At 37.4% G+C, this 12,384-nt stretch overlaps 1 protein-coding gene and 1 long non-coding RNA gene across 5 annotated transcripts in view; one reads left to right on the top strand and one right to left on the bottom strand.

Moving 5' to 3' along the window:
* Positions 1-12,384, top strand: part of LOC127944497 (uncharacterized) — a 145,244-nt gene that overhangs the window by 120,345 nt on the left and 12,515 nt on the right. The gene's annotated exons all lie outside the window — the stretch shown is intronic.
* Positions 1-12,384, bottom strand: part of LOC127944370 (cytohesin-1-like) — a 57,490-nt gene that overhangs the window by 27,209 nt on the left and 17,897 nt on the right. For 2 of the 4 annotated variants that reach the window (XM_052540257.1, XM_052540263.1), the window contains exon 1: positions 11,519-11,741. The exons of 1 other annotated variant lie outside the window; for it this stretch is intronic. In XM_052540257.1, coding sequence (XP_052396217.1) covers positions 11,519-11,594 — 76 coding nt within the window. In that variant the 5' untranslated portion in view covers positions 11,595-11,741. Of the gene's footprint in view, positions 1-2,064; positions 2,300-11,518; positions 11,742-12,384 lie in introns of those variants that run through there. One more of the 4 variants, XM_052540267.1, reaches the window with a different exon arrangement.

The following is a 12,384-nucleotide window of genomic DNA, read 5'->3' on the forward strand; positions in this document are numbered from 1 at the left end:
AATTGGCTTTTTATCATTTTGTCCTGCTTTTCAAATAAAAAAATAAAATTACAAAACAACAGTTTAATAATTTTTACTTACCACTGAACATTTTCGTTTTACATTATACCAACAAAACACAATTAAACTTAAAATGTATAATTAGTAAAATAATATTTTTGTCCATTTTTGAGACCTAAGTCAGGCATGTATTTTTACTGTACACATAAAGACAGCATTGCAGAGCAGAAGAGTGCTTTTAAAACATTAGAATAGATTACAGATCCCAGCTTGAACACTGTGTGAGTGTTATAATCAATGTATTAACACTATCAATATATCACCATCAATATATAGATGTTACTATTGTCTTTTATTTTATTTTACAGAACTACAGTAAACTTGAATGAATGTTGATGGAGTTGTTGCTTTTTCTCTGCTTTTATCTTGGCAGAAACCCGCAGAAATATATCAGTGCTTCTTTTTGTTGACAACAGCATGCAGATTTATACATGATTCTCATTACGAATTAGGGAAGTCTGTTTGTCGCATGTATCACGTTGTCACGTGCCTTTAAAAATTCATCTCACGACAGTGCGTATAAATAGTACGCCAAATTAAAATTACAACTTGTGGTAATGGCGTGTTTATGTTTATGCTACATGAAGGGTAGGTTTAGGGTTGTGGGGTAGATGCGTATCATGTGTACTCGAAACCTGCATACCATATGCACATTAACAGATTCTGTATTATATGCATATGAAAACTGCTTATTATATGCACACCAAAGTCAATTTTTGCACATCAATACCACGAGTTTTTGCTAACAGGTTTGCTGCATTAGTGCGTGCCTCTATTTGATCGCTTTAGTCATTGTTCAGTACGTATTATTCGGCCTTTTCACTTATTCCGCCAAACACCGAAAGAGAGTTTTTTGGTATTTTTGGACTAACAATTTCCATTGCCGAATATTGGATGCATCCCTACAAGAACCGCTTGAGCAGAGCTGTATGTTGTGCTTTGTGCAGGGCCCAAATGTATTCTGTTGGAGATGGTTTCTACCTCTGCGGATAGTTCTTGGCCATAATACATCGATAGTCAAAAGCCCGTCTATGTGAGACTGAGATATCAGCTTTCTCCTAGAAAACCTCCCAACCCCCTCGCTGACCCCAGACAGCTGAGCCACATTCCTCACCATCACACAAGTGTTACAAACACACAATACACTGCTGAACATGAGGAGACATCAGAACCCAGTTCATGTGTTCAGTGGTATGCAGAAGACTGAGTCTGGACAAGTTGCTGCCTGCTCAAGTCTCACTAGGGAGACAGACGAATTAAACATTACAGCTGAGCGTTCAGGTAAGGCAGAAGAGTCCGGACTAGTTCAGATACACAAACAAACTCATCAGGAATTTCTAGCAAAGGTTACAGAAAGCATTTCAACCCAGGCATTTGCACATATTTTTAAACAAGAGGATCATGGAACAATAAAACACATTCATCCTCATCAAAACCAGTGAGGCCTTTTCATTCACAATGAATAATTCATAACATAACTACATACTCAATGAAGTACATATGATTGACAGGTCACATAAAGAACTAGTTGTCAACAGAAACTCATTCTGCATTAAAAAAAAATATATACTTACATACATAAATAAATAAATAAATATTTTACTACCCTCAAAAAAACAAAAACAAAACATTTTTGGTGTTTAATTATAAGCATGTTAACTAAAGTTCAGTGTGTTTGCCATGTTGTCAAACTTTGTCAGAACGTGACGCATGAGAACCGTGAGACGAGACTATAATATTTATTTGTATTTATTTATTTATTTATTTAAAGCTTTTTTTGTTTCCAACTAAATTAAAATAAAAACATATACTTAAAAAAATAACACACATTAACACCAACGTCTAAAGAGTCAAAGTGCTGTATATAGTGAATCACGTGTCAACTGATTTGAACGCATCTCAAAACTCGCACTCGACATTGATAAACGCAGAACATCCAAAGCACATTTTATTTTGAAGAGTAAGTTTGGCAAGAGTAACAGCTGCCGATCGATCGTCACTCACCGACACCGTCTTCTGATTTCAGCACCATCGCGCGCCCTTTAGTCCCGTGATACCGTAAACAAACCAACAACGAAGCTCAAAATATCTCGGTTTACAACTACAAGTCAACTACAACGTCAACTTTCGAGAACAGAATCGGGTATTTTACATAACAGTGGAGACCGGAAGGATTGCGGTTGAGCAAGAGTGTTCGCCCGTGAACGGGGAGTGTCTTTAACCGTAACCGGCCAATCCCGAGCGACTCAACCGCTTCCGACACGGGCCGTGTCTCACTCTCTCTCTCTCTCTCACTCTCTCTCTCTCTCTCTCTCTCTCTCTCTCTCTCTCTCTCTCTCTCTCCTACTGGCGCCCAGTGTTTGATAAAGCGCGTGAACAGGACCTGACTTCATTACATTACCATGAATGCATCCGATATCAAGCTTTTATTTGTAAACATGACACATTAAGGCTAGTTTAAACAACTAAATGTTACATCATTTGGCTCACTTGTCCACCAACAGCTTGTGTTGTCCTAGAAAACCCCAGAAACAAAACTACATTGCTGGATTAATATACAGATTAGACACCTTTCCTCATGTATGAGCCTGTGACAAAGCCAAGAAAGCAGAGAACCACAAAATGATCTCAAACAAATTAAGTTCTAAGAAATAATCTTGTAATTAAACTGATAAAATCACAAAACCACCTCATAGCTATTCCTTATGTCAGGCTATTTCAAATGCAGCTGATGAGTTTAATCTCTGTAAATGGCTGATAATGTTTTAATTTGTACTAAAACTGTCTGTCAAATGGCTTATTAAAATCATCAGTCTACAGAACATAAACAAAACAATGCTCTGTTGGTTTATTAACAACTGCTGAATGTTAATCCCTTTTTTATTCATTATTTACAGAAACCAGTCACTATGTCAAACAGCACATTTCTGGAGTATCTCCTGTATTCTGTAATTTAGGAGATTCACTCCCAGTTGTGTAGTGTGTACTGTTTATGAGTGTATATGGCTAGCATATGATTTCTCATAAACTCTTCATGACAGACTAAATTAAACTCACGCCTGATTGTGACAAAACCTTTTCTTCATTAAGCACAAAAAATACTTTGACGGGACTTGGCATGTTCAGACTGGGAGCTGTCTAGGTAGGGAGCTTACTAGGGTTTGAGACAGAGCCACAGTATAAAGTTTCTCCATCCACACCCTGTGCTGGCTGTAAGTGTGTGTGTGTGTGTGTGTGTTTGGGTGTGTGTGTGTGTGGGTGTGTGTGGGAGGGAGACTGAATGACGAACTCAGACAGAGAACAGCCCTGAACGTGTGTGTGTGTGTGTGTGTGTGTGTGTGCGTGTGTGTGTGTGTGTGTGTGTGTGTGTGTGTGTGTGTGTGGCCCTGAGCCGAGAGCAATGTCAGACAGACACCACATGATCAGCTATTAAAACAATTAAGTGTACAAGGGAACATTGGGCAGAATGATCCTTTTTTGTATGTGTTTTATTGTTGTACATGTATGTAGCGTAACAGTTTCACATTTCTAAGCTAAATTCAGTGAAGTTCATATGAATTTGATTCATCATGCTAATAAAAGAAGGAAGTGCACTACTAAACTGGAAGATAGTGAAAACGGTTGTAAAACACTTAACGATGTTGTGGAGGACACACCACACCTGTTGTGTTATTTGTTTAAGCATGGGTTGCCACATATTATATAACCTATAATTTGAAACATGTGATTTGTTTTTTCTTGTTTATTGTAATACAGTTCTAGCCATTGTGATGAGTGCATACATTAGTGTGCTAAATAAGCTTGTTGCCAAGGCTGCCTATTTGAGATAAAATCAAAAGCATTCGTAGACAGACACTCATGCATGTTGAGATAAGTATTGTGTTGCGCAATAAATAAAGACGTAATAATGACGGAGGGGAGCGCTTTAGCCGAAGTGCTTTCTGGAACAGAAACTGAGAACAAAAAAGAAAAAAAGGAAGAGGAAAAGCCTCTGTTTTAGTGAGTATTCACTTTAGCACAAGTACTTATTATGGAAATAATAGGCTGTACTCTTAAAGACCTTCGGCCTACTCAAGTGCAAAATTATATGAAAATGTAGTATAGTTTACATTTATATGAAATTCATTATCTAAATTTTATTTTAACCAACTTAGGCAGGACTAATGTCATTGAAAAAAAAATGCTACTGTTACTGTAAATCTACCGACAGGCATTCACGGTAAACTCAAATATGCTTTAAATGTCATTTCTATTGAAACTTGTGTTTAATGTAATGAAATATATTTGTAGTTCCACATTTTAAATGAAGTTGCTATTAAGTAAATTTTAAATGTATTACATTTAAATGTAATATAAAATATCATACTGTAGTTCAATAATATTCAAGTGCTTTACATGTGCTTCAAGATGTTAGTCAATTTAAGATTATTAAAATAAAATCATTTAAAGTCTGTGTTAACAAATATCATGGCTGTGTCCCAGTCTAACAGTGCTGCATATGAAGAACGCCTTCTGAGTGTGTCTACTACACAGAGACAAGACATACTTGTTTTTAGATGCCAGGTCAGTTTTACAAAAAGTGCATTTTTAAACTAATATGCAATACAGAACTATGCAGTCCATTCAACATGGAAATCAGATGTCTGCATGTGTGGGCTGGAAATCTGATGTTTATGTAAATATTATGTAAAGTCAAATTGACGTAGGATTTGTTGCTAAGGTTTCCGTGCACACTGCTATTGTGTAAAATGCATGTGCTGTAAATACCGGCCTCTGTGTAAAATTCAGCCTGATCTCACGGCAATTGGTACATATTTAAGAGGTGGCTAATTTGTGCTGAATCGTATGTATTTTAAGAGTTGCACAATTCGTATGAATTTGTACGAATGACCTACACCTAACCCCGCCCCTAAACCTACACATCACTGGGGTCTAGACAAATCATACAGAATCATATGAGTGCAGTACGAATTCATACGGATTAGCCACCTTGTAAAATACATACAAATTGGTCTTGAGATAGCTTTGGAAAATTCCACATTTTCGGAACAAAATGGAAATCGAGTTAGGTTCCTCCTTCAAAGTCTGTGATGTGTCTTGACTCGTTTTATCGTTCATCTTCATTCTCAGCAAAGTATTGCACACCTCTCCTCAACAAGCCATATGATCATTCAAGCCGTGTAGGATGAGTTATGAGTCAAGTCAGTTCTTAGGTTAAAGGTTCGTGCAAATGCTACACAAACCAGGTCTGCGTGTTCTGAAATCTCGACCAGATCCATGCTCTCAGATGGCTTTGTAAATGTGATTGTTGGCTTGTTATCATAGCGGCATTTGTGGAATGTTGTTTTTCCTTGTATTGTTTCTCAAGGCAGTGTCGGGAACAGTGGAATGTGGCTGTGGGAACGAGGACCAGCTATCCCGCTTGAAAAAAATATGCTGATTAGGTATGTTTTGAAGTTTAAGCTAGTCCTTAGTTGGCAGCTAGTTGCTTAGGATTAGCTCATAACCAGCTCATGCTGCATGTGCCAGCGCAACAGACACCCATTAGAAAACATAAACAGGCAATGGTAAGAATTTGATTTTGTTTTGTAAAATTGAATTTAAAAAGATTGTCCATAGACTTACAGTACACTTGAAAAGAGCAAAAGCTTGTCAGAAATGTAAGACATTGTAAGACAGGACTGGTCAGTAATGATTTAAAAAATCCTTATCAAACATGCCACAGTGAAGCCAGGTGACTGGAATGGAGAGGATGAAAACTGTCAGAAAGCCAAACAGGTACATAATTTCCATTGTTTTTCAAGTGCGAATACAAACGTTTTATTAAATATTATCTGAATAGAAAGCACTGATGAATCAATAAAACCAGGAAGATAGTAGATAGTGTAGATTCTGATTTCATGTTGACAAGGACCAGCACTTTAGTAAATCGTACTTGACATTAAAGTTTGCAAAGGCACCATGATCACAGGCCAAAATCAGCTTGAAGAGAAATGCATCGAGTGACCTCTGTTGGCTCTGACTGGGAACTTACAGCACAGCACATAGAGAGAGAGGCTTTCAGGAGGAGCTTGCCATGAAACTGCAGAAACAGAGACTCAAACACAGTCCTGCGAGTCATTGGCTGATTGCTTATTCGCATGTTGTTTTAAACACATATGCTGTCATTTTCCAAGAAACACTAACAGAGATTTTTTCCTCTTTACTGGCTCCTCAATACAATAGCAGTTCACCAAGCACATGGCGGCTGTCAAACTTCCCAAATCACTAGAAGTAGTCACAGAAAAATAACAGCAAAAAAGGCATTGGCATAATAATAGAAATATCTCCTGCTTGTTACAACTGTTTTGCTCATTTGTTTTGTTGCTCATTTTATATTGTGCATTTGTAATTGAATTATCTTAAGCAGACTTAAGGAAAAGACTAATTCAAGGACAACATGTATCAAATAATATATTTACGCCGTATTTCATTAGTATACAGTAAATTTCATAACTCATGTCCGACGCTGATAGGAAATCAATTGGAATGAAGGTTATTGCGTGGCCATAAGAGCCTCAGTAATCCACTAAGTCCTGGATTTGGCTCTCCAGCGGGTTCCTCTCAGTTTCTGACCTTGCTAGAGAGATTAAAGCAGTGGGCCTCACAGCGGGAAGCCACATGTCCCACTTTAGATCATAGATCCCCACTCACATATTGCATGTGTGCTGTCAAAAGAGTTTCCTGCATTTCTGTCCTGATGAGACCAGGTTGGATTCTGTTTTTAACTGTTGGTCTTTGGATAGATGCAGGAGCAGGAGCACTGTTTTTCCCCCCTCATACTTTGAAATTAAATGTTCATCAAGACTCAAGAGGTCAGGCTCTGAAGTTAACAGATGATGATGGGGCCTGGCTCACTGTTCCAGTTCATCCCAAAGGTGTTCAGCGAGGCAGACGGCCAACATGGCAGATTTTCAAGCACCGTTTATCACTGCACTCTGAAGGGACCAGGCTCAAGACTTTAACAAATTACTAGAAAAGTGCCTATTTATCATACACTTGTGAAAATGAGTTGAGCTAAACTGTATTGAATGTGCAGTCTGCGCATTAGCGATTCATTTGGAGCCTGAGTCTGCGCAGTAGTGATCATGAGGTGGAGCTTCGGTATCAACGTCCCGCCCCAAACTCCTGCAGAACCAATCACAAGATCGCAATCATGACACCACACCCCGATTTTACAGAATCTACTGTAGTAACTAACTCAAATCAAACCAATTAGAAAACAGAATACTTGAACATACATCAGCATAATAACAAGAAACAAAAAAAAGACAGAAACTACATTTGGGAAAAAAAATATTTTAAATGCAATTTGATTATTTAGTTTGTCTTACATGCCATTTAGATTACATGAAGAGGGTGGGGTTAAGTCCAGCCATCTGGGTGGGGGTGATTGAAAAGTTTTGGCTTCACTTTTCTCTTGTGAGGCACACTTGGTTTGGACTGATGAAACATGAAGGCACTACATGCACGATTGTGACAATATATGGTTTGTGAGTTGTTGTAAGTCATTTCCAGGTAATAAATAAAATATCTGAATAATACAGAACAATATAGGAAAGATATTATAAAATACAAATTGTTGTGTGAGGGGTTGTGAGGTGACAATGACGACACGTAAAAAGTTACTATATGCAACCAGCTTGACATCATGCCAACAATTTCATTGATGCATTATTTGAGAACAGTTTGTTCTACTAAAAATTTTTTTGCTAACTTTGTGCTGGGGGAAATCAGACCAACGTTATAGGAGGAGGTTGAAAAAGTATCTTTTCAAATAAATTCAAAATGGCGGACTGCAAGTTCGATCTAATATGTTGTAGTTGGTTTCAATGTTCTCAGGATGATCCAAGGAATCTGACAAGACATGTTTCATTAAAATAGGCTAAATCAATCAAAACAGAGACGTTTTTCATATCTCCTGATCAGTAGATGACACTGTGCCAAAACACTGCATGTAGCCTCAGGTGAATCTTATGATGAAATGTTCAAGGTTGGTCAGACTACTTGACAGCATTGCAGAGATAGAGCGAGATGATAGATAGACGCTCTTAATTAAATTGGTTTGTGTGTTATTCAAGAAGAGGAGTTTATGAAAAAGCTCTTAATAACTTTTGGCCAGCATGATCTGAAGATGATCTGAGCCAATTTTGGTGAAAATCAGACAATATCAAGGAAGAGTTCGAAAAAACAATAATAACAATAATTATTATTATATATAACAAACAAATCTGACTCAACATTTAAATTTTGATGTGCATTTGACTCAACGTGAGCCAAAGTATCAAAGGAAAAAAAAAAATTGCTTCTGAACTTTAGTTTCAAAAGATATTCACATAAACATGAGTTCAAATTTGAGCTGTTGGTGGCGCTAGAGAGTTTGAGTTGAGAGACTCCAAACCTGCTATGGTTAATCTTGAGACTATCCTCTATTTGTTTGCCAAATTTCATAACTTTTCTGCAAGTGGTTCTATGAACTGCCATAGACTCAAGATTGGAAGAAGAAGAATATAAATCACCATTTTAATATTCTTTTGTCATGTCTGTAATAAGTTTAGATGTGTTGACTAATGTACTAAGGCACATGTAAAGTACTTGATTACAATTCTAACAGTAGCATGTCATTGATATTATGTTTAAAGTTAACATATTTTAAATGTACTAAATTGCAACTTCATTCTTACAGTATGTGTGATTACAGACATATTTAAATACAATAGATAGGAATGACATAATACTGTTTTAGTTTACCAAAAAATGCTTGTCAGTACATTCAGAAGCATGTTTCAAACATAATAAAAATAATGATGAAATTACAGTACATAGAATATTGTACTTAAATATAACTTAAGTGGGTAAAAAAAACACTCATTAAATATATATAGATTAATATTGCATTTAATATAAGTTTAAACTAGAATACATCATTAAATAACAAGCAATATTTAAAACATTACATTTAGTTTGCACTTAATATTTCCATAACATGTACCCTTTTTAAAAGTACACTAAATGCACCTTTTTTCACAAGGTATAGGCCTATGTATATTTATCAGATTTGACAAAATGTGTAACACACATTTACTCTCTCCCCACAACAGACTCAAGCTCTCATGTTAACTGGTGAACCTCAACCCCAGTGAGCACAGTGTTACAACATCTTAAGCAGCTAAGACAAACACAATAAGTATTGCATTCTGTGTCTTAAATCAAGAATGTCCACCTCTTCCACTACCCACTGTGTTTTTCCAGCAGTCATGAGTAATAAGCCCTTGTCTCGATCTGTTCCCAGCATTTAAAGCCGCCTCCAGCTGTCTCCAACCAAAAATCAAACGTAGGGAACAATTTCCATGTCACACAGTGCACAGCACAGCAGCTATAATTTCAAAGCACCTGCTCTGTACTGAAATACACAGGGATTTCACTGGAATGATATCGATCTCAGGATTATCAGAAGACAATTAAAACAACATTGTCATTAGAATTCATTACAAACTCATACTCGCTGTCACTGTGCCAATTAGCTGGAGGTTATCATGCTTTGGGGGAAGACTGACTGGATGAGACTGACTGGTTAATTGTCAGCATTTACTGCACTTTATTTTATACATTTACATTGACAATGTAGCTATGACTAAGCCTATGGAATTGTGATCCAGCCATTAGATGAGTCATGCAAGACTCTCTGACAGCGCTCGCACTTTAGTTCAAATTCACCACCATCTTTTGTTAAAGTTGGAGCGTGATGAAGCTGATGGAATCACACCGTTTAGGAGCATGAACTCACATGAACTGGAACACCACCAGATGACGACATTTCTGAGCAAAGCTCCATTTCCCAACACAACAGGAACAAATCCCCAGTGGTGCTCTGTACATTTGCATCACACCAACTCAATATACAAACCAGAGTATTCAAGTTCAGAAATTCCTGTCTTATAACCACCCTCTGCCCGGACATGGTCTTTCTGCTGACTCGACATAGTTACTAAATCCTCCCTTCACTTCCTCAGTGTGGCAGCCTAGTCAACATGCTAACTGAAAGTGACTCATAGAGCAATGTCATACCTATTGCATGCAACAAATGTGCACCTTTTGAAGAATGCTGTTTTCTTTACCACTGTGAGTCCTTCTGTAATTAATTGCCACATTCCTGGTGCGGTACTACAACAGAACCCACAATCCTGAAGTGAGTTCCACCTCAACTTATTCGAGACATAGAAAAGGGAACTGCAAGGCTAACAATATCAGTTAACATAAAAGCAGAAGAGCCAGTATTGGTATTTGCTGAGAAGCAAATACATTAGGGAGACACAAAAATACAGTCTGATTTGTTTGCATCATTATATGTGTATTGAGTAGTTCAGCCTTCATAAGTACACACTTGAATCCTCGTCATCATCATACACTTTCAAATTTGTAATGCTGCGATTCATCTTGGAGCTTGTTGGTTTGGCTTACATCTTGCTATTATTATTATTCTTTTCTGAAATGCCCAACATAGTAAAGGAATGGGGAAAATTCTCCCAAAATCAAGGCCACGTACAGTATGAAGTGAACTGGCTATGGTAGTTTTAAACAATCACACTGACTTGTGGCTTCTGCAGGAGAATAAAGCATTGGTTTTCAGTTTTTTTAGCCTGTCATGAGTTTATCTTGTTGGCCGGTATTAGCATTGGTATTGGTCAGGACCATCTCTTAGTCAAGACCTAGACCAATAAAAGACTCAGACTAGACCCCTCAAGACCTAGATTCATGACATTTTGAATAATGTACTGATTTTGGGTGAACTATTCCTGTAAAATTGTAAGACAGAGATCAAGGACACCAAGTAATAAGACCTACACCTACGCTTAATTTGTGTGATCTTGAAAGGTTTGGTGAAGATGCTCATAAACTCTCTTGACTATTGGGTCTGAGGGATTACACCTGCCTATAGCTCTTAATGGCATTAAATGATCACTGCTCTCAGCTGGTGCCTGTGAGACTAAAAATCCTTTAAGGTGACCAAAACTCCCTCTTTTTAAGTCCTTCCATTTGCGTTTTAACATGTTGATTCTAATGAATACAATAATACTGTACTGCACACTTGTACCTTGTACCAAAGTGATATAAACTAGTACAGTGGAGATTGAGCATGCAAAACATGCTTTGAAAATGCTACTTATTGGCTCAGGTAAAAATAGGCTAACTCCAATTCTGTATGATATTGTGTTTCATGTCTCATGTACTTCCTTTAGTGCAAATCAGTGGGGTTTTGTTGATCTGCCAGTCAAAACAATTTAAGTCTGGTTGCTTAAAGTAACAACACAATGCTGAGCAGCAGTAATTATGATAACAATGGTTCTGTTAACCAGAGAATCAATAGAGAACATACTGGTTATGAATACAATGCTATAAAAGATTAGACAGCTCTTACCTGAAATACTCTTTGGTAACGTTGGACATAATAAAACTTGAAAACTGGACACACACAATTCACTAACACTCCCCATGTCCTCAGATTGAATGTTTTTCTGTCCGTGTTTGTCGTTTTTTCACCTTCCCCAATTTCAGTGTGTGGGTCAATCTACAGAACACACACCCAAACCAGCCTGCCTGTCACGTCTCAGTATGTCACAGCATTGACTCTGAATGATGTCCACGATCCTCTTCCTCTTTACGTCGTCATGTTTATGTGTGCGTTGATGCCTTGCTTGATATTCTCAACTTCTCTGTGACACGTTCAGTACTTCACAATGCAATTTGCGTTTGTTTCCTCTTTCAGAACTTGCCGTAAAAACTGCAATGTAATTCTCTTCCCCTCTCACTGCTAGTAATGTCTCGCTCCGCTTCTCTGCTTTCCTAATCTGCCTCTTTCAGTCACACACTCACGCTCTGAAGTCTGCACAAACAAACACAAAGAAACACAAAAAGGATTAACACCACTGTACCATGCCACACACCCCTTTTCACAAATGTAAAATAAGTCTCTGATGTCCCTAGAGTGTGTATGTGAAGTTTTAATTCAAAATACTTTACAGATATTTTTTATATAGTTTATTAAAATTGCCACTTTTAGAGTATGAGCCAAAACGTATGATTTCCGTGTGTTCCCCTTTAAATGCAAATGAGCTGGGCTCCAGCCATCCCAGTCCTTGCCTTTGCAAATAAACACTCCTCTATTAGTACAAGCATGTTATCTTTAAAGAAAACGCACTCGGTTTAAAAGTCAGTCATCTGATTGTACTGTGCATAAAAAATGGATTTTATAAATTACACAGATGGCAGTACAGTGCAATAAAA

The sequence above is a fragment of the Carassius gibelio genome, chromosome A3 (assembly GCF_023724105.1).
Source record: "Carassius gibelio isolate Cgi1373 ecotype wild population from Czech Republic chromosome A3, carGib1.2-hapl.c, whole genome shotgun sequence".
Lineage (NCBI taxonomy): Eukaryota > Metazoa > Chordata > Actinopteri > Cypriniformes > Cyprinidae > Carassius > Carassius gibelio.